Raw genomic sequence first — 18367 nt, 5'->3', positions numbered from 1 at the left:
CTTGTCCAGGGCTGAAACCCATTGGCAAGACAGGTGAGATAACAATACCAGCCATAGTGAGTGGGCGACTACCTCCCGTGTCCCCACCGGGGGTCAGCTGATGCTCTGGGATGCTTACGGAGACACAGGGCTGGGTGGAGCTGTGCAGGGATGCTGTCTGGCACCGCATGGCGGCCACTATGGTGTGGCCCTTACCTCACTCACTGCCTTCCTGAGAATCCGGGTGTCCTCAGCCTGGGCACTGTACTGGGCCTCAAGCAGGGCGATCTGCTCCTCCAGCTGGTTGGCTCGGGTGGTGAGCTGGTCCACATGCAAGTCCTGTGGAATGAGGCGACAGGCACTCAGGGACCATGCCCACCAGGGCAGTCCTGGTCAGCGGTTCCAGGCCAGCCACGGCCTCGCCCGGCTGCAGGATCAGGCAGGAAGTGCAGCTAAGCGCCTTTGGAAAAGCCAAGGCCTAGGGGCCCTCACATTGCGGGGAATTTGCAGAATACCTGTCTCCTCTTCTGTGCCTCAGCCCGCGTCCGCTCCACTTCAGATTTTTTCACTACTTGCTTCATCACGAGGATGTCGTCACGCACGTCTTGGTCTATGTTCTGCACGAAGAAGAGTTGCAGGGCCAGGCGCTCCATCTCCGTTTGCAGAGCTGCCACTGTGGAGAAGTGGGGGGCCAGTCCTGTGTCACCCACAGGCTCTTGTTTGGCCTGAAACCCCAGGAAACAGCACCCCTCCTGCTGTTCAGGGTGAGCTGGGAAACTGCTGTCAAACTAAAGACCGGCCTTTGCCGTCAGTGACCTTACCACCTAACCAGAGAGATGAAGCTACATGCCACCTGTGCCCACAGCTGCAAGCCTGTGTCCGAGGATAACAGCGAAGTGTCTGCTCACAGGCTCCAGTTAATTCACGGATTTCTTACATGGAGAGGTTTGCAGTCCTGGGTAGAGTCCTAACTCTCCTAGGAGGATACCAGCCTGAGGGTGGGCTGACGCCCCACCCCATGATGGCATGTGGGGTGCAGGCCAGAGGCAGGAGGACTGTCTGCCGCCACCCCAACTCCGCGTCAGACAACGGAGTTCAGTCTGGGCGCCCAGAGACCACATCCTGAGGAATTGACTCCTAATAACAAAACTCACAAGAGATTCATTTGCAGAGCTAGAGCCCCAGTTTACGTAGGGAGCTAGCCTGTCGATGACTGTCGGCTCACTGGCATAGCGCGGCCCTCTTTCAGTGGATAGATCCAAGCAGAAAACCAGTCTACAGATCTGAAGGCTGCTGGGTGAACGTTGTGCTGACCCAGGTGTTCTTAAAGGATGTAGCTTAAACTTGAAAACAGTTTTTTTTTTTACAACCAAGATGATGGTAAAAAAATTCTAATGCAAGAGAAGTCTCGCTCCTGTGTGGGTAAGAATATGGGGGCGGGGACTGGAGCGGTCGCTGGGCGGAGAGAGGGTCTTCCAGGGGCAGCTTATGTGAAATGAGGTCAGGGTGGGTCCTGACCCAATGTGACTGTGTCCTTGTAAGAGGAGGAGACGGAGTCACAGACACACAGGGGACCCAGGGAAAGAAGGTGTCCCCGTGCCAAGGAGGGAGGCCTCAGAGGAACAACCATGCCCACACCTGGCTCCGGAACTTCCAGCCTCCAGACCTGTAAGAAAAACAACCTCCTCTTGTGGGAGCTGCCTGGCCTGTAGCGCTTTGGGACGGAGCTGGGAGCTGACGGATGCAGCCCCACCTGGACTGGGCAGGAGCTTGCGGACCTGCCTCAGGAGCCATGCACTCACCCAGCTTTTCTTTGTTGGTTGAGTAACCAAAAGTCACTATTATGTATTATTTTAATATAAGTGAAGTGAAGTCTGTTTTGTTTTAAGGACCAGCTTTCTCCCTTCCCCGAAAGGCCTGCTCCTGTCATAGGCCATGTTTCTGCCGATGTTTGTCGCTCACTGATTGACTTCTAAGGGCTCTTTGGGTGTAAAGACAAGGCAGGCAGAATTTAAAGATGGTGCCCGTCAACTTGGCCCCTGGTTTTACTCCTGTGATCATTTAACATTACAAGACAACAGGGAAGTTACAGGTCGGCCTGAGCTGAGCAGATGAGCCCTCTAAAAGCAGAGCCTTCTTCTCCAGCTGGTGGCAAAAGAGGAAATCAGAGACTCACAGGGTGAGTGGGACTGGATGAGGGTGGGGGGACTCTCCACGGCTTGACGACGCAGGGGCCTCAGGGGACGGGAGAGCAGCCCCTGCTGATGGCAGCGAGGAAGCAGGGCCTCAGCTGCCAGGAGCTGGATTCGCCAGGGACGGGAATAGCCCTGGAAGCGGACTCCCCAGATCTTCCTGTAACTCAGTCGATCAGCACTTGACTCCGGTTTTGTGATGTCCAAGCAGAGAACCCAGCCAGGCGCGCAGAAACGCGTATAGACGGGCTTGGGGCGCTCTGACACACAGCAATGGGAAAGTGGAGCAGAATACAGGAGGTTGCCAAAGATGTTTCAGAAGTTTTTCTCCCTAAATTGTGTTTGCCTTTGAACATGATAAACATGCTTCCTGACAGGTAAGTTTTATGTTGTTTTATAACCAAACTCCTCCTCTCTGGCTTCCATATACTTCATGTCACACTTGTAAGATCTTCCTCACTCCGAGATTGTACAAAAATAAAATGACCTTACATAGTTTTCTCATGCTCTGAGGCCTTTGCTGACCTCGGAACTTGTTTTTGTATGGCGTTGAATAGGGGTCTTTGTATTTATTTTCAGATGGCCAAAACAGAAAAAAAACACAACAGTGATTTAAAATGCAACCTGTGCGTTTGTTTGCAGTAAAGAGCTAAACCCAAGGTCCGGGGACTGCTGCGCGCCATCACCATTTGCCCGTTTCTCCCCCACTGCCATTCTGTTTTTACTGCTACAGCCTCATACCGTGTTGATACCTGATAGGACAACTTTCCTTTTCAAAATTCTCTTGGATATTCTTTGGCATTTAGTCTTCCAAGGGAACTTTAAAAATGCGTGGAGAATGGAGAGCTTTTTGTTCACTGATAGGGACTCATCTCCAGCGGACATTTGTGAAAGTAAATAAGGGACAGTGTGGCAGGGGGAACATGCAGCTACATGCATTAAAAAAAAAAGAAAGTGTATTTATACATGCACCCTTGGACCTTTGCTTGTCTATGTGAAAATACCTTTAAAAGAGCTCACAAGAGCCTTCACCACAGGCGCCTCTGTTGGACTGGGAGCCGGGCAGGGGGAGACTTTACACTCCAAAGCTCTTGAATTTTGCATGATTCTTCTTGAAAATGAGTAAAAACAAGCTAAATAAATTTAAGTTCACCCAAAACATCCAGTTGTGGATTTCAAGTGGAGTTTGTGCTGAATGATTTATTCACACAGAGCAAGCACACTTCTATACTGTGCATCTTTCCATCAGGTAACATGGGAACTGTATTTATTTAAATTTGTCTTGCATTGTTTTGTAAAATTTTATTGTTTTTTTTCAGATAATCTCGCTCCTTGTTAGATTTATTCCTAGGTATTACATGGTTGTTATAGCCATCATGGATGAGATTTTTAAAAAATTATATTTCCTAACTGATGTTACTGGTATAGAAGGAAACCATAGACTTGGTCCTCAGCTGCCTAATGGATCTGTTAGCTTTTTTTCACCAGTAATCTTGAATCTTCAAGGTAAACAATCATACCATTGGGAAAGAATGAGAATTTTGTCATTTTGTATGCAAAACCCGTACCTCATCTATCTTGCATTTGGAGCCCCTGAGACCGCGTGTGCGGACAGCGTGCCAACAGGCATCCCTATATTACTCCTCATTTTAACTGTCATTTCTCTGGCGCTTTTTCCTGAGCAAAATTTTCTTGTTTCTGATAAATACTTATGAAGAACTTCTTTTCTACCCTAGCTTAGGATGAACGATGAGTCTCATCAATCACCCATTTGGCATCCACCCAGAAAATCTTTCTTTTCTGTTTAGTCTCCTTTTAACTTATCAGTGTAATTCCTTGAATTAGTAGATGTCCTCATTTTAAATTGCTCCTGAAGTAAACCCTTCTGTTTTCTTTGAACACAGGTGTTTTTCTTTTCATTTAAAGATTGCCGAACCCAATTTGCTAATATTTTATTTAGGATTTTCACACCTCGTAAGCGGGACCGCGTTCCAGTTCTGTTTTTGTGCGTTGCCAGCTTTTGCAGTGAAGGTTCCACTAAGTACTGTGAAACAAGCCTGGGAAGTTTCCCAAGCTTCTCACCCACTGGCTGGCTGACTAACAGGGGGTATGTCTGTTTCTTTTGGAGTTAGTAGGACTGTATTGTAAAATCTTGAAATACTAGTGCTTTTAGGGAAAATATATTTTTGACATTTTCAATCTCTTCAGTGATGAAATCAGCGCAATGCACGGCTTTCTTGAAATGAAAGGTGGTTTCTCTGGACTATCCTCAATCCCCATACTGTTACTTGTGTTACATCCTTTTCATTCCTTGTCCGACATGCCAGTGGTTAATTAAGATTATTGGTTATTTCAAACTTGAAGTGTTCATCTACCAGGTCGATGTATTTTCGATTTTTTGTTTTCTGCTTTTCAACTTTATTAATATCCTCTTCCTACTTCTTTTGGTTTATTTGCCCTTTTTTAGCTTCTTGAATAAAATGTTTTATTTTCAATTGTGTTAATGGAAACGTAGATACAACTAAACAAGGTCGTGGGTTTAATCTGAGCATTTTGGGCTGCCCCCAGAGATTTTGGTACGTGGACTCTCTTTGTCATTAATTCCTAAATAGTTTGTAATTTCCATGTAGGTTGGATTCTTTTTTATCCATTTCCCTTAAACTCTGAAGCCATCGCTACACTGTCATTTATATTTAAGATTTATGATTCTCAGCCCTGGATGCACATTAGAATCACCTGGAAGGTTTAAAAAATAATAATACAAAAAACGAAAGATGCCCAGCCTTTCCCAGAACAAACAGATTGGAAATCTGGGCTGTGCTGGGCCCCAGGGGACTTGCAGCTCCCTGCAGGTTCCTATGAGGTGCAGGGGGTCGAGATCAGAACTGAAGAACCACCCTGGGCTGGCCGGCCACTCTCCTCCTGCCGGAACCTGGTTTTGTCCTGCAGATACTCCTATAACTGTTGTCCTTTACCTCTGGGTCTTAAACATCTCACCAGCTTTGTCTAGGCGTGCTTATTTTTTCCTCTAACTGTCTGGCCCTCCAGGAATCTTTACATCTGAAGGCTTGCCTTCCTGACCTCCTGCAAATGTTTTCCTCCAAGGCCACTGGTAATGCCCCCCGTCTCCTGTTTCTGTCCAGGGGTATTGGCAAAACCCCACGGATACTGACTTTCCCAGATCTCTCACCCAGGGCTTTTATCTCCTTCTCAGAATGTCCCGCGCTTTGCGCTTATGTTCTGAATTCTGGGGGGATTTCCTCACACTGGTCTTTTAGTTAACAAGTTCAGGTTTCAGCAGGGTTGATTTGTCTATTTGGTTAATGCCTTTTTTACAGTGATGATTATATTTTTAACTTCCAAGCATCCTTTTCCCTAATATGTTGCTCTCATTTCACTGACACGACGTCCTCTAAACTTTCATGCAGGATAGCAACTGGTGCAGGCTCACGCTCTCCTCGGGGTGTGGAGTCCGGCCGTGTCTGTGCAGGTGTCTGCTGTCTGTCCAGCCGTGCCCTCGGCCGTCTGTGGACTGCCGCTCATGACCCACATTCTGACGTGTCGAGGTGGTACTGGTGGGTGTCACCTCCCTCCCAGGTGAGGCGGGCTGCAGTGGGTGCTCTCCAGTGGTCAAGCCCCATGCGTCACCTAGGGGACAGTGCAGTGGCGGGAGCTGGTGGGCAGGACTGGCACAGTTGCCTGAATCCGTTAGTGCTGAAAGGGAGATGCTGTGCTTGGTCAAACAGGTTCTGATCCTGTTCCCTGGTGACCTCCAGGAAGGACACAAAGGCCATGAAGCTGTTGGGATTTTTCCAGAAGAGCCTCCCCGGAGGGCTGCTGGTGGGCACTCTCTCCCGTGAGTGGAGGGGGTGGGGCTGGGGGTGGCAGACCGTGTCCTCTTTCAGGTTGGTCTACATTCTATTAAATCTGGAGGGTGCGGCTCTTTCTCAGGGTTAATGTCACACTCTTCTCTTTTTGGTGTCTTCGGTTAATTTGGAGGTAATCAGGGGGAGGTGCTTAATTAATGGGCACTTACCCCCACTCTGCAATCTGAAAACTCTCCTGCCTTTCTTAGGGCCCCATTCCTTTCCAGCCACGGTTGGGCTATTCATGTGACTGCTCCCCTCCAATTCTGTTAGGTCACCTTCCCCACGGCAACAGTGACACGGAGTTGATGAACTTGGAAACCTAACAGTACAAAGACTAAAATAATCTGCAGTGTCTTGAGGAAGCCACTGTTCCCTGTGACCCACGACCTCTGCTCTGTGCAGGGGTGTGTTTCCCCAGGAATGGAGTGCGGCGCGGGTCATGGCCCTGCTGTCTCATCTGGTCATCTGGTCCAAAGCCACCCGATTTCCCCCCAGTCTGCCACCAGAGCCCAGGCACACTCCCCTCTTGGCTGGGCTTCTAGACACGCCTACCTCTGAACCACCGTTGCCCCCCAGCCCCAACCCGTTTGCCCGGGTTTCCCCACAGTCAGTCAGCCTCCAGCTCTGCCTCTCTGCCTACCCAGGACCTTTTAAGAGTTTTCTGCCTTCCCTCCCTGAGAAGCCTGGAACCCCTAGGACAGGGCACATCTTGCTTTACTCTATGGGGGGCACCCCACCGGGTCTCAACAATACGTGGGGATGCGCCTCTGGAATGCGAAGGTCTGCGGGGATGCCCCACTGGGTGGTGTTGGCACAAAGGGATGCCCCGCTAAGCCGAGATGGCACTCGGAGCCATGATGGCATGAGGGACCGCCACCCACCGGGTCACGATGGTGCACAGGGTGCCCCACTAGGTGGTGGTGGCAGGAAGGGATGCCCCATTAGGCCGAGATGGCATGCGGGCTGCCCCACCGGGTCGCAATGGCACGCAGGGGTGCCCCACTAGGCCGCGATAGCTCTCGGGGCCAGGATGGCACGCGGCACGCCCCTCCGGGGCGCCAGGGCTCGAGGGGGCGCCTTACGCTTCTTGCGCTCGGTGTCCACAGCCGCGCGGGTCTCGGTGTGGAGCGCGCGCGCGCCCTGCAGCTCCTCCTCCTTTTGCCGCCGCGCGCGCGCCACGGTGGAGTGGCGGTCGTGGCACTTCTCGAGCTGCATCTGCAGGCGGGCCAGGTGCTGCTGGACCCCGTAGAGATGCACGCCCAGCTCCTGCCTCTGGACGCGGCTTTGCTTGGCGGCCACGCCCTGCACCGGAGAGAGAGGCCGGGTCATGCGGAGCGCGGGCGGGCACGTGGCGGGGGAAGGCTGCCCTACCCGGGGCGCACCAGCTCCTGGAGCTCCAGGTGCAGCTTCTCTATCTGCCGGCCAAGGTAGTTCTTCAGGGCGGCCTGGAATCTCATCATCAGGGGCTAGAACAGTGCAAACACATCCGGTTACAGGCCTGCCCGTCCAGCCGGAGGTCCCACCCACGGCTGTCCCTGGGGCGGCAGGGACGGCCTCTGTGCCGGGTGCCTCCCGCCTCTGCTCGGGATTCTCCGCCTGGACATAGGCCTCGTTGTCCCACGGGGGCCCGAGGGGGCTGATGAGCAGCTCCTGACCTGCCAGCCCCGGAGGAGCGCTCAGCCCCCAATCCTCCCACAGTGCTGGAGACCCAGCTGTCCCAGCGGGGTTCATCCAATCAAGATCTGCCTTCCCCACCTGCCAGACGGGTGGGGCAGAGGGATTCATAACCAGGTGGGTACACTCAGGGCAGTGGCTCTCAGGTGGGCGCGGTTTTGCCCCCATCCAACACCCAACGCCTGGCAATGTCCGGTGGGCGCGGTTTTGCCCCCATCCAACACCCAACGCCTGGCAATGTCCGGAGATGTCTCTGGCTGTCACAACTAAGGGGAACTACTGGCATCCGGTGGGTGGAGGCCAGGGATGCGTTATCCTCCTCCAGCGCCCAGGACCGGCCCCTGAGGAGGGCATCTGGCCCAGACGTCAGCAGGGCAGAGGCCAAGAAATGCGGACCTCGGGGGTATGGCCCAAAGGGAGCCTTGCTTTACAAAGCAGCAGGGCCGTGAGTGAGCCCGCGAGACGGCGCAGCGTTTGGGGGAGGGCCAGGAGGCAGAGGGCAGAGCAGGGCCTACGCAGTAGGCCAGAGCGCATCTCTAAGTCACTTCACCTGTGCAGGGAAATGCAAAACCTGGGAATCTGCTCTTACGTGGTCCGGGTCCAAAACCACCAGCCGGGATCCGTCTTCCTGAGCTTCCTCACTCCCTTCAGACTCCACCCTGTCCGCCACCCGGTCCTCGGCCGGGCTTGACTGCTGGATCCTGTCCAGGAACACGGGCACAGCTGCCTCCCTGGGGTGGGCATCGGGCTCCTCCGGGGGGGCGCCTGGGGGGACAGCAGGCATCACTGGGGATTTAGCAGATGCTGATAATACCACTCTGGGGGAGTCGTCAGCCAACCCTGCAGCCTGATGGAAAAGCATTCGGAAGTGCTGGTTACAGGGTCTTATGTTCATGGATCTTCTGTTGGTGATTCAACTTGTTCTCTATAAAGGATTGCATTTTAGAGGTAGACAAGAAGGCAATATAGTTTATAGATACTTTTAAAGAGTGGCCAGAAAAGTGGTTTCTTGCTTCTGGACTGGGCTGGCTGTTTTCTAAGTGGGAAACAGCTGATAAGCCTGAAAAGCAGTATCAGTGAGGCTCTGGTTTCAGCCTTCCCACCTGCCCCAGCTGGAGCGGTCCTGCCCCTCTGTGTACCTCCCCTAGCTGGGTGCTGTCCTCATGCCCCTGGGAGAGGCGGGAGGCTCTGCTAGCCGGGCTGTCGGTGGACTCGGTGTGCGTGCAGGAGGAAAGTCCGCCTGCTTTCCCATGTGCACAGCGCTAGGGCCCAGGGCCCAGTGGAAAGGAGGGCTGTGCTGGGACAGCCTTGGAAACTCAGCAGACAGATGCACGTTTGCAGGGCTGTCCCTTCTGGGATGCTGGGAGGCAGTGAGGCATGGTCAGGGGGCCCTGGGTGGGGCCGTCATCCGCTTTCAGTCCAGGTTATTTCATGACTCTTAGGGACGTTGTGAAATGGAGAATGGTTCCTATCTCATCAGGTTAGTGTAAACATTAAATGAGATAAAAGAGTAAATGCTCATAAATGTTACCCATAGTTGCCAGAAATATTTTTGCTTTTAGGCTCACAGCTGAACAGGAAACTAGATAACAGGTGGCCAATGCGTGCCATCCCCTGGCGCAGAAGGGGACAGGCAGGAGCTCATCGCGTGGGTAGTGCAGCCCTGGCAGGTGCCGGGTACCTGGCTCATTGGAGCCCAGGGGTGAGATGCTGCTCCCCTGGCTCAGTCTGAGGTGGTCTTGTGCCCCCAAAGGAAAAGCCTTCTGCTGGAGCTCTTCGTGGGATTTCGTCTACAGCAAGAACAGCAAAGCAGGAGAAAGTCATTTAGACATAAAGGTTATCTGGCCTTTGCAAATGGTCAAACGGGAAACCATCTACCCCTACCCCACGAGGCATCCAGGAGTGGTCTCTGACTGTCTAGATCTGTAGCAAGTGTAAACGCTGAGGCACAGGTCTGTGTCGGACATGGGCTTCTTTACTCCCAAATGCTTATCTCCCCATGGATGGTGAGTACCATCTCTGGGCATTCCCTTTACAAAAGGACGCTGCAAAGCGGCAAGGGTCTCCCAAGAGGGCAGTTTCTTCGTCAAACCATAACACTTTAAGAATATTTTGAAAGGAAAATATTTTCCTTTGATAAGAATGCCTGGCTCCATTTTAGCTTTAAAATAGATTCTTGCAGGTATTGTTGGCAATAATCATCGTTGATGATGAACTGGTGACTATTAGCACCAGCAGACAATGACCCCGTACAACACCTCTGCTGGCAGAGACGGGTCTGTTATCTGCAGGGGAAGCAGCCTCACAAAGCTAAGACTGCCTGACAGTCACATGGCCCGCCAACAGCAGGTTCAAGTTTGGGCTGGACCTTCTCAGATGATGCCGACTCTAGAAATGAATTTGGAAGCATTCAGACCCATAGTGACATCACAGAAGCCCGGAGTTGAAAGCCCAGCTCCTGCCTGATGAGAAGTGGCGTGAGGAGGGTCACTAGGGGCTGGGAAAGTGCAGTGTAGTTTGCATCCAGGGGATGGATCAAATTAATAAATGTATTAAGGATAATGAGGACCAGGATTCTCACTGTTGCAAACAGAATTACAAATACGGAAGGGTTGAGAACCGGGAGGACCCTGCAGTGGCTTGGAGTTAGAGAGGTGTTGATGTGAGCTCCATGTGTGTGTGTGCTGTGTACTGCGAGGGCCTGGGGACAGTGAATCCCCAGTGGCACTCAGAACACCGAACACCCAAATCTTAACTTCTACATTCTATTTTCCATGAAAAGCAACCAGCTCCTGGGGAATGTCTGATTCTGGTGCAGGGGAGTTTGTGCCAGACAGCAAGAAAGTGCTCAAAGAATGATGGCAGTCAAAAACAAGGAAAGAAAGAATGACGTGTGTGTGTGTGTGTCAGAAGGACACAAGGCCAATTTAAATGGGCTCTCGCTGGCCAAACTGGGGACGATTTGAACCTCAGTATAAATGACAGTAATGATTCTAATCCAGCAAATGAAATGGGAAATCATGAATCCATAGATAGAAGCTAGTATATGAATGAACTGAAAATTTAATGAAGAATGGGGCATTCCATGGCCTCAAAGTATCCTCTCCATGTTTATCTCAGAATGCAGATTTACTTTAATATTGAAAACCAATCAATGTAACCACCAAATTACCAAACTAAAAAAGAAAAAACATACAATCATCTTAATAGACACAGGCGTTGCCTTTGACAAAGCCAACAGCCTTTCATGATTAAAAAAAGTTAAAAAAGAAACAAAAAGAACTAGGAACAGAAGGAACCTGACAAAAGGCATTATAGAAACCCACAGCCACCATCATACTTAAGACTAAAAGCCCCCCCTCTAACAGCTGGAACGAGAAGACAAGGACGTCCGCTCTCACCACTTCCCCTCAGCATTATACTGCAGGGTCTAGTCTGTGTAATCAGGCAAGAAAAAGAAATAGAGAAAATCCAGGTTGCAAATGAAATTAAGCTGCCTTTATTCACAGACAGGAAGGTCATCTTTAAAAAATCCTATGGGTTCTACAAGAAATGCTATTAGAACTAACAAGGGCACTTAGCAAGGTTGACAAATAAAAGACCAAACACAAAAATCAGTTGTATTTCTCTGTACAGGGTAGTAACAAGCAACTGGAAAAAGCAAAATAGTTAGGGATGAATCTGACAAAAGATGAGCAATGCCCGTACACATTGCTGAGAGAACTAAGAAGTCCTAAAAAAAAAAACTGGTGCTAATCTGTTGTGATTTTCCCCTCCCATTTGAAACAAACAAAAAAAGCACCATCCCACGCAGTTTTTTAAAAATGTGAAGGGGTAAAGGGTGCTTTACAGAGAAGGATGGCCCTTTTTTTTTTTGTCAAGCGATCCATACTGAGATCACTGGTAAGTGGGACAAAGTGAAATCAGGTGCCACCTGATAGGACACCAGGAGAACCTGCAGCCTTCTGAGACACCTTTGACAAAGGATGGGAACCCAAAGTGCATCATGAGGAAACCCCTGGCAGATGCAAACCGAGGGATATTCCACAACACGGCCTGTGACCTCTCAGAGCACCAGGTCATCAAAGTCAAGGAGAGATTAGGACTAAAGGTGACACGTGACCTGAACTGGACCTCTGCTCTGAAAGATGCTGTTGGGACATTTGGTGAATGAGGCCTGAGGATTATTTGGTGCTGTGATGAAATGTCCTGATTTTGACAGTTACATTGTGGTTATTTGTGGGAAGCTCAGTGAAGAGTCTGAAGGTTGGGGAAAATCAGATTGGCAGCCTGTTCACGAGGCTTAAAAAAATTAGAAAAAAAAACCCTCTTATTATACTTCAACTTTTCTGTAAGTCTGTGCTTGTTTAAAAATCTAAAAAAGAAAATTATAAGAACATAACTATTATCATTATAATCATTATTATATAGAATTGCCCTGTCCAATAGGGTAGCCAGTGGCAACAGGTGCTTATATAAATTTAATTAGAATCTTAAAAACAAACAAACCCAGTTCCTCCACCTCCCTTGTAGCCCATGTGATGAACGGCTACCGTGCTGGACAGTGCAGATGAAGGGCGTTCCCAGCTCTAGACTAGAAACCTGGGTGCCCCCACATGGAATGCCCCCAGCCTTGGGTCTGGGACCACCGAAGGCGGGTCCAGGAAACCCTGGCATTCAGTAGTGGATCCTGAGACCTCCGTGTGCTAAGCAAGTTCTAACAGGGATCCCCATTCATATGTCTAGTCGCCCTGCGTTCCTCCCTAGGGTGACAAGCCCATGGGCAGTAAAACAAACCCCAGCACTGCTCACCGATTCTCCGGCGCTGGCTCCGGAAGCATCCTGGCCCATGTGCTCAGAGGAGCCTGATCCTTGCTGGGACGGCTCGGTGGGGCTGACCCCGGCCCCTCTGGATCCGGACGGATGGGGGGCCTCTCCGCCTTCAAGCCCAACCCTCGCATCCGAGTATGCGGGGCTCATGTCTCCAGGCTCTTCCCCAGAACTGACGTCTGTAGAAGCCGGGTCCACAGAACCGACTTGTCCTTCAGGAGATGTGGATTTCATCTCAGACTCCATTTCCCCTTCAGATTTGGACTCCTCTCCCGTGGCCTCTTCCCAGTCATTTTCCATGTCTTGAATTGGGATTTCTCCTTCAGCTGCGATGTCTCCCTCTTCCCCATCATTTGCGACTTCCCCCTCAGAACGCTGTGTGGCCCCAGCAGCTTCGTCCTTGTTCCTGTCGCTGCTGTCCTCTGTGGGTGGCACCTGTAGCCATGTGGCAGGAAGAAATCAGGACACGAGAGTAAAGCTCTTGTGAGGTTTTCTTAATAGTCTAATTATACCAATGGGAAAACTGCTTCTATAGACTTCTGAGTGTTGCTGAGAGATTGTTTCATGTTTTAATTTACCTGGGCTTTGCTTTTTTTTTTTCTTTTTGTAACCATTCTGCCTCCTTTGTTACAGGAAATGAATCATGAAAAACTCAGGGCGATCTAAGAGCAGGGCCTCTGTGGCATTCCTGACTAGCCACCAGCACTTCAGAATGGGCTGGGAGGAAAATGAGTTTCTCTGCAACAGAATTGGGTCTGTTCTAGTACAAAGTCATAGGGTCACCCTGAGGAAGTCTTAATCCTCTTTAACTCTTAGTAAATACAAGCCTGGAATAGTTCATCCCGGTGGGAAGCTTTACCCTGTCGCCTTCATTGTCCTGGTTGTCCCCTCTGTTCTGGTCTTCCTCTCCATCAGAAGTCCATCCGCCTTGCAGGGGAGACCTGGTTGCACAGAAACAATGTAACAGTTTCAAAGGACAGCGATCTTTTTCTTGGCCTCCTCACCTCCCTGAGGTCTGTATACAATCTGTTTATTTGCTATTGGTCTGCCTCCCTTCTAGGCTACCAGCATGACTGTACTTTGTCACTAACCCCAGCACTAGATCATGCCTGGTGTGTGGCGGGAGGGCCACCAAGAGTCGCTCTATGAATGAATGAAAAATAAAATTATTGAAACATGAAAGCCACAGCACAAGTACATCAGGACAGAAAAGCCACCGTAAATATACTTGTGTCTGTAACTAATCTGGGGAAAGGAAATACAGTGAGAGAAAGTTGCAGAGAGGACAAATATTCTAGAAATTCTTGGGTTAGTTTCTCCATGATTTACATAGTACAAGAATATCATGATTTACATTCTTAAAATTTTTTTTCTAATTAAAATACAGGCTAATTTAAAAAAAAGTCAAACTGATACAGAAATGTGTGACATAGACATTCCCCTGTGACTTTCCCTCCCCTTCTCAAGGTAACCACTGATAATAGGAGGAGATTTAAGGGTATATTCTTTCAAATATTTTCTGTGCCTTTAAACGCCCCCCACCCCCAATTAGAGACCACACTTTACACACTGTTTTCCATTCAGTCTTTTCATTTAATGGAACTTGGACTTTTCATGTCCCTCCTATAGACCTACCTTTAAAAAAAATGAAAGAAAAAAGAAACAATGCAGAAGCATCTCAGGTAAAGGTCAAATTCTTTCAAATAGTTCCTAGCGTTTAAAAAAAAAAACAGACCACAAGAGAGCAGAGGCCAAGTGGCAGGATCTTTCCGGACTACCAGCTCTCCTGTACGCTGAGGACAATCACGGAGGGGCTTCCTGGCCGCGGGGACCCCTGGCCCGGGCCCCCCCACCAAGCCTGGTGAAGCGGGGGGACCCGCCCTTCCAGGAGAGCGTGCGGCTGGCGGGTCTCCGGCGACAGCCCCGCGGACCCAGCCCGGCGAGACCCCTGCTCTGCGCCCCGCGGCGGGGAGGGCCAACCCTGTATAGTTGCTATGGTTACCGCGGGGCTGCGGGCCGGGTTTTAGAGAGTGGAGCGCGGGAGCGAGGGGACAGAGGGAGAGGGCGGGAGAGGACAAAGGGCCGCGAGGTGCGGAGGAGAGGGGCGCGCCGCGGAGAGGTGCCGGGCAGCGCGGACGGCCTAGAGCGCGGGTGCGGGGGCGAGGGAGGAAAGGCGCCTGGGGGGAAGGGGCGCCCAGGGCGACGGCGGGGGGTGCGGGCCGCTGCGAGCCCCTGTCCCTCGCCCGCTTACCCGCCAGCCCCGCCGCCCGGCTCCCCCATCTCTGGTTGCTAGGCGACGCCGTCAACATCCGGCGGCGGGGACCAACGCGGGAGGGCGGGGCGGCCCGGGCGCGGCTGCCTCGTGCCAGTTCTGCGCCCTGTTAACACAGAAAAACTAAATATGTAAACGGACTACAGGCTTAATATGTATTTTCTCCAGATCCATTTCTGAGCCCGAGCTCTCCCCGCCTGGCTCAGCTTCTGTAAAGCGACAACCGTGTCAAGTGTGCGTCCAGCCGAGCAACTCCGATGTCCCAGGGGACCGCGCCGGGCACCCGAGGACCTGGGACCGCTAAGTGCCCCGAGCGTGGCAGGCGGAGAGGGGGGCGCGAGGGGCTCCGGAGCCGGCTGCACCTTCGGGGCGCCGGGGACCTTACCCTGGTGCCCACCCATCCATTGCCAGACCTGGGGGGCTCGGCGTCCCCTCCGCAGGGGTCCTGCGAAGAACCCTGAGCGGAGGAGGGAAGCCCAAGGGCCTTCTGGTGGGTGTTGTTCCCTTCCTACCCCAAAAAAGGAAAAACCTAAATGCAGAGGGCTGGACGGAGCGGACGAGCGCGCACGTGGAGCGTCCTTGGGGCCTGGCCTTCATTCGGGGGGTGCGGGGCTCCCGTCCAGGGCAGAATCCCCGGGCGGCGGGACCTGGGGCCCCTTTGGAGGGGCTGGGGAGCTGGTCGGGGGCCGGGTGGGGAGTGCAGGCTGGGCCTGGAAGACGGCCGGGGCGAGTTGGCCCGGTACCTCGGCCCGAAGGGACTGGGAGGACCGGGGGGGCGGGCCGGGGGCCGGGCCTCTCCGCGCGTCCCCGCCCCGCCGCGCCTCACTGGCGGCGGCGGCGGCGGCGGCCCAGGAGCCTGCGCGAATCCGGCCCCCGCTGCGGGACCCGGGTGGGTATCTGGGCCCGGCCGGGGGCTGCGGGGGCAGGGTCTGAGGGGCTTGCGGGGCACCAGGCGGCGCCCCCTCGGCGGGAATGGGGCCGGGGCCCGTGGGGCGTGTGTGTCTGCAGCGGCGGGGCCGGGAGGGGCCGGGGTCCGGCCGCAGCCCCGAGAAGTGCGCGGCCCGGGCGGGAGGGGCGGGAGGGGCGGCGCGGGGGCCGCGGATCAGGCAGGGAGCGCCCTGGGGACCCCTCCGCTGCGGGTGCGCGCGCCCCGGGCAGGGAGTGCACCCAAATCGGGGAGACTCGGTGCCCTCTGTCTGGAGCCAGGACCGGAGAACTTAGGTCTTTGTCTGGTTGGGTCGCCAGAGCACTCGAATGCCAACTTGTGGGGGCCGCCGAATGCCGACGGAGCCCCCCAAAGTGTGCTTTCCCTTGCAGCGCGCGTGCTCTTTCCGTTCCTGGGCCTTAGGGCCGGTGGTCTGGCTGTTCGAGAACCTCGTGTCAGGAAACTCATTTCCTCAAGGCCTGGGCTCTTCCCTCTTGTTCTTCACTCAAAAAAAGAAAAGAAAAGAAAATGGAATAGGAAGGCAAAAAATAGGCAATTTAAGGTTGCTAAATATAACCCTAGGGAACCCTGCCAGAAGTGGTTGAATCTTGAAATCCTGTTCTTCCCCCACTTGGAAGCTGGTGTCATATGTTGGCCACAATCTAGCTCAGGTTCTATTCAGAAATAGAAAACGACACTATAGGATCCCTTTCCTCCCTGTGAAGTTTGCTTTGCTGCCCGCTCGAGGTCATCTGAGCCCCTGTGCCCGGTTCTGCAGGCCTTTCTCCACCAGCCGTAGTCAGCAATTCTTGGGTCCTGAAAGAAGAGGGAAATGGTTCTCAAAATGGCCATGTGATGGAGCACATGGTGCGAGGCCCAGATTCGAGAATTCCCTCCCCAGTCTGTTCCCGGCTAGCCTGAGAATTAAAAAATGCATGTGTTGGTTTTAGAAATTCCTCATTAAAAACATACACATTTCATTGGTGAGTATTAAACCCTTTTAAGAACGTGAAAGTTTTTGCAAAGAAAGGATTATTAAAGCGAGGAACTCTGGAGTTCGCTGGCGCTGTCCACTGTTTGTATTGGAAGGCCCATCGGCTGCCGGGCACAGTTACTGTGTTTTCTGTAGCACTTGTTGGCTTGTGGAGGGTTTGTGGTGAACCGTCTCAGAACATGGCTGAAGTTCCTATCAGTGGAATTTTTAATTCCTCCTGAAGTGATGGTTGTTGTGTAAATGACTTCTGATTGTCATGCATGAATTCACATAACCCACCAAACCTGTAAAATCTGGACTGAGGTTATCCTCATTTTACAGATGGGAATGCTAAAGATTAGAGAAGCAACTCCCCCAGGTGCATGCAGCTAAGAGTGACATTCTAGAGACCCAGGATGTGCAGCTCCAAGAAACCACTGTGCCACACTGCTTCTCACCCTGTAACAGCTCCTCTCTCTCTCTCTCACTCTCTCACACACACACACACACATTCTCCCTGCCCTCCCATTTGCAGACAAGACAACATGGTTCACTCTATCAAGGGATTCATAAAAATGCAAGGGCGTGGGGCTGACCCCATGCCACCTCTAGCTGCTAATATCAGTCCCCTCTGATCTGCACAGAGCCTCCCAGACCTCAGTATGACAGCATGTGAGAAGACATGCCACTGGGTTTGCAGGACCTGTTTACTTGCATAGGTCTCTCTGCCTTGGTTTCGGGTAGCTTGGTGCAATGGTTAAAAACACAGCTTCCAAAGAGGACCGCTGGGTTCAAATGCCAACCCTGGTATTAGTAATGACTTAATGCATCTGTGCTTTAGTTTCTCCACCTTTAAAATGGAGACAATACTGCCTACCTCAAAGGCCTGCTGTAACAATTATCTAAAGTATGTAGTACCTAGCACATTGCTGTTTTTTTTCATTATTACTTATGACCATCATTTGGGTTTTTCACATTTAACTAGATAGTGAAAACGTGTAGGTTTTGTTTTTTGATTCTTTGTGCGTGCGGTCCATCAGGTGGAAAGCTGATCATAAACAGAAGTGGAGCTCAACCTTCACGTATATTTATTCTTATCTTTGTAACTTTGCTGTGGGCTGGTCCCTGTGGACCATTCCAGGGACCACGGTGACCGGGTTGCCTGGAACACATCTCTAGCAGAGATTGTACCTCGTCCCTGTCACTCTGAGCCAGCTGGAGGACCCTAATTTTTCACAAGCCTGAATGTTCTCTTGTACTATTAGGCACTTGGTTTCATACAGCAGAGCAGTGCGGGCAAGCTTGGCCATGAAGCACGTGAAGGTCAATCTTACTGGTGTGCTTTGTATTGAACATCGTTCTAGTGTCTATGTGTTCGTACCTATGAACGGTTGATGAGCACAATGCACAGAAAAGCAAGCAGAAGCCCGCAGTCTTTCCTTCTCCCTAAATTTGAGGAAATGGTGTAGGGAATCTTTCCCCTTTCACTTCAGTGGTGGTGTTTTTTTATGCCATAGATCACCTGTGCATCCTTTGGGCACCTGGTCTTGCATCTCTAGTAAATCTATTTGTTGCTGGTGATATCTGATCTGACGCATGCCCTAGATCTTCTGAACTAACACAGCCATCCTCAAAGAGGAGACTTGTCCTCAG

The 18367-nt window shown here is 51.7% G+C and overlaps 2 protein-coding genes across 8 annotated transcripts in view; one reads left to right on the top strand and one right to left on the bottom strand.

The window, feature by feature from the left end:
* CCDC40 (coiled-coil domain containing 40) overlaps nucleotides 1–14919 on the bottom strand; it is a 38843-nt gene extending 23924 nt beyond the window's left edge. For both annotated transcript variants that reach the window (XM_036910487.2, XM_036910490.2), the window contains exons 1-9: nucleotides 14796–14919; nucleotides 13404–13485; nucleotides 12527–12979; nucleotides 9396–9504; nucleotides 8304–8479; nucleotides 7423–7506; nucleotides 7123–7342; nucleotides 495–652; nucleotides 196–318 (exon numbers count right to left, since the gene is read on the bottom strand). In XM_036910487.2, the coding sequence (XP_036766382.2) occupies nucleotides 196–318; nucleotides 495–652; nucleotides 7123–7342; nucleotides 7423–7506; nucleotides 8304–8479; nucleotides 9396–9504; nucleotides 12527–12979; nucleotides 13404–13485; nucleotides 14796–14824 (1434 nt within the window). In that variant the 5' untranslated portion in view covers nucleotides 14825–14919. The remainder of the gene's footprint in view (nucleotides 1–195; nucleotides 319–494; nucleotides 653–7122; nucleotides 7343–7422; nucleotides 7507–8303; nucleotides 8480–9395; nucleotides 9505–12526; nucleotides 12980–13403; nucleotides 13486–14795) is intronic.
* A 262-nt stretch (nucleotides 14920–15181) lies between these two features.
* The window catches only part of TBC1D16 (TBC1 domain family member 16), a 76653-nt gene continuing 73467 nt past the window's right edge, over nucleotides 15182–18367 (top strand). For 5 of the 6 annotated variants that reach the window (XM_057501773.1, XM_057501772.1, XM_036910496.2 and 2 more), the window contains exon 1: nucleotides 15182–15306. The gene's annotated coding sequence lies outside the window, so the exon portion shown is untranslated. Of the gene's footprint in view, nucleotides 15307–15629; nucleotides 15706–18367 lie in introns of those variants that run through there. The other variant, XM_036910495.2, reaches the window with a different exon arrangement.

The sequence above is a fragment of the Manis pentadactyla genome, chromosome 4 (genome assembly GCF_030020395.1).
Source record: "Manis pentadactyla isolate mManPen7 chromosome 4, mManPen7.hap1, whole genome shotgun sequence".
NCBI classification, from domain to species: Eukaryota; Metazoa; Chordata; class Mammalia; order Pholidota; family Manidae; genus Manis; species Manis pentadactyla.
Note: the sequence above shows the minus strand (reverse complement) of the source record. Positions and strands in the feature narration are given on the sequence as shown.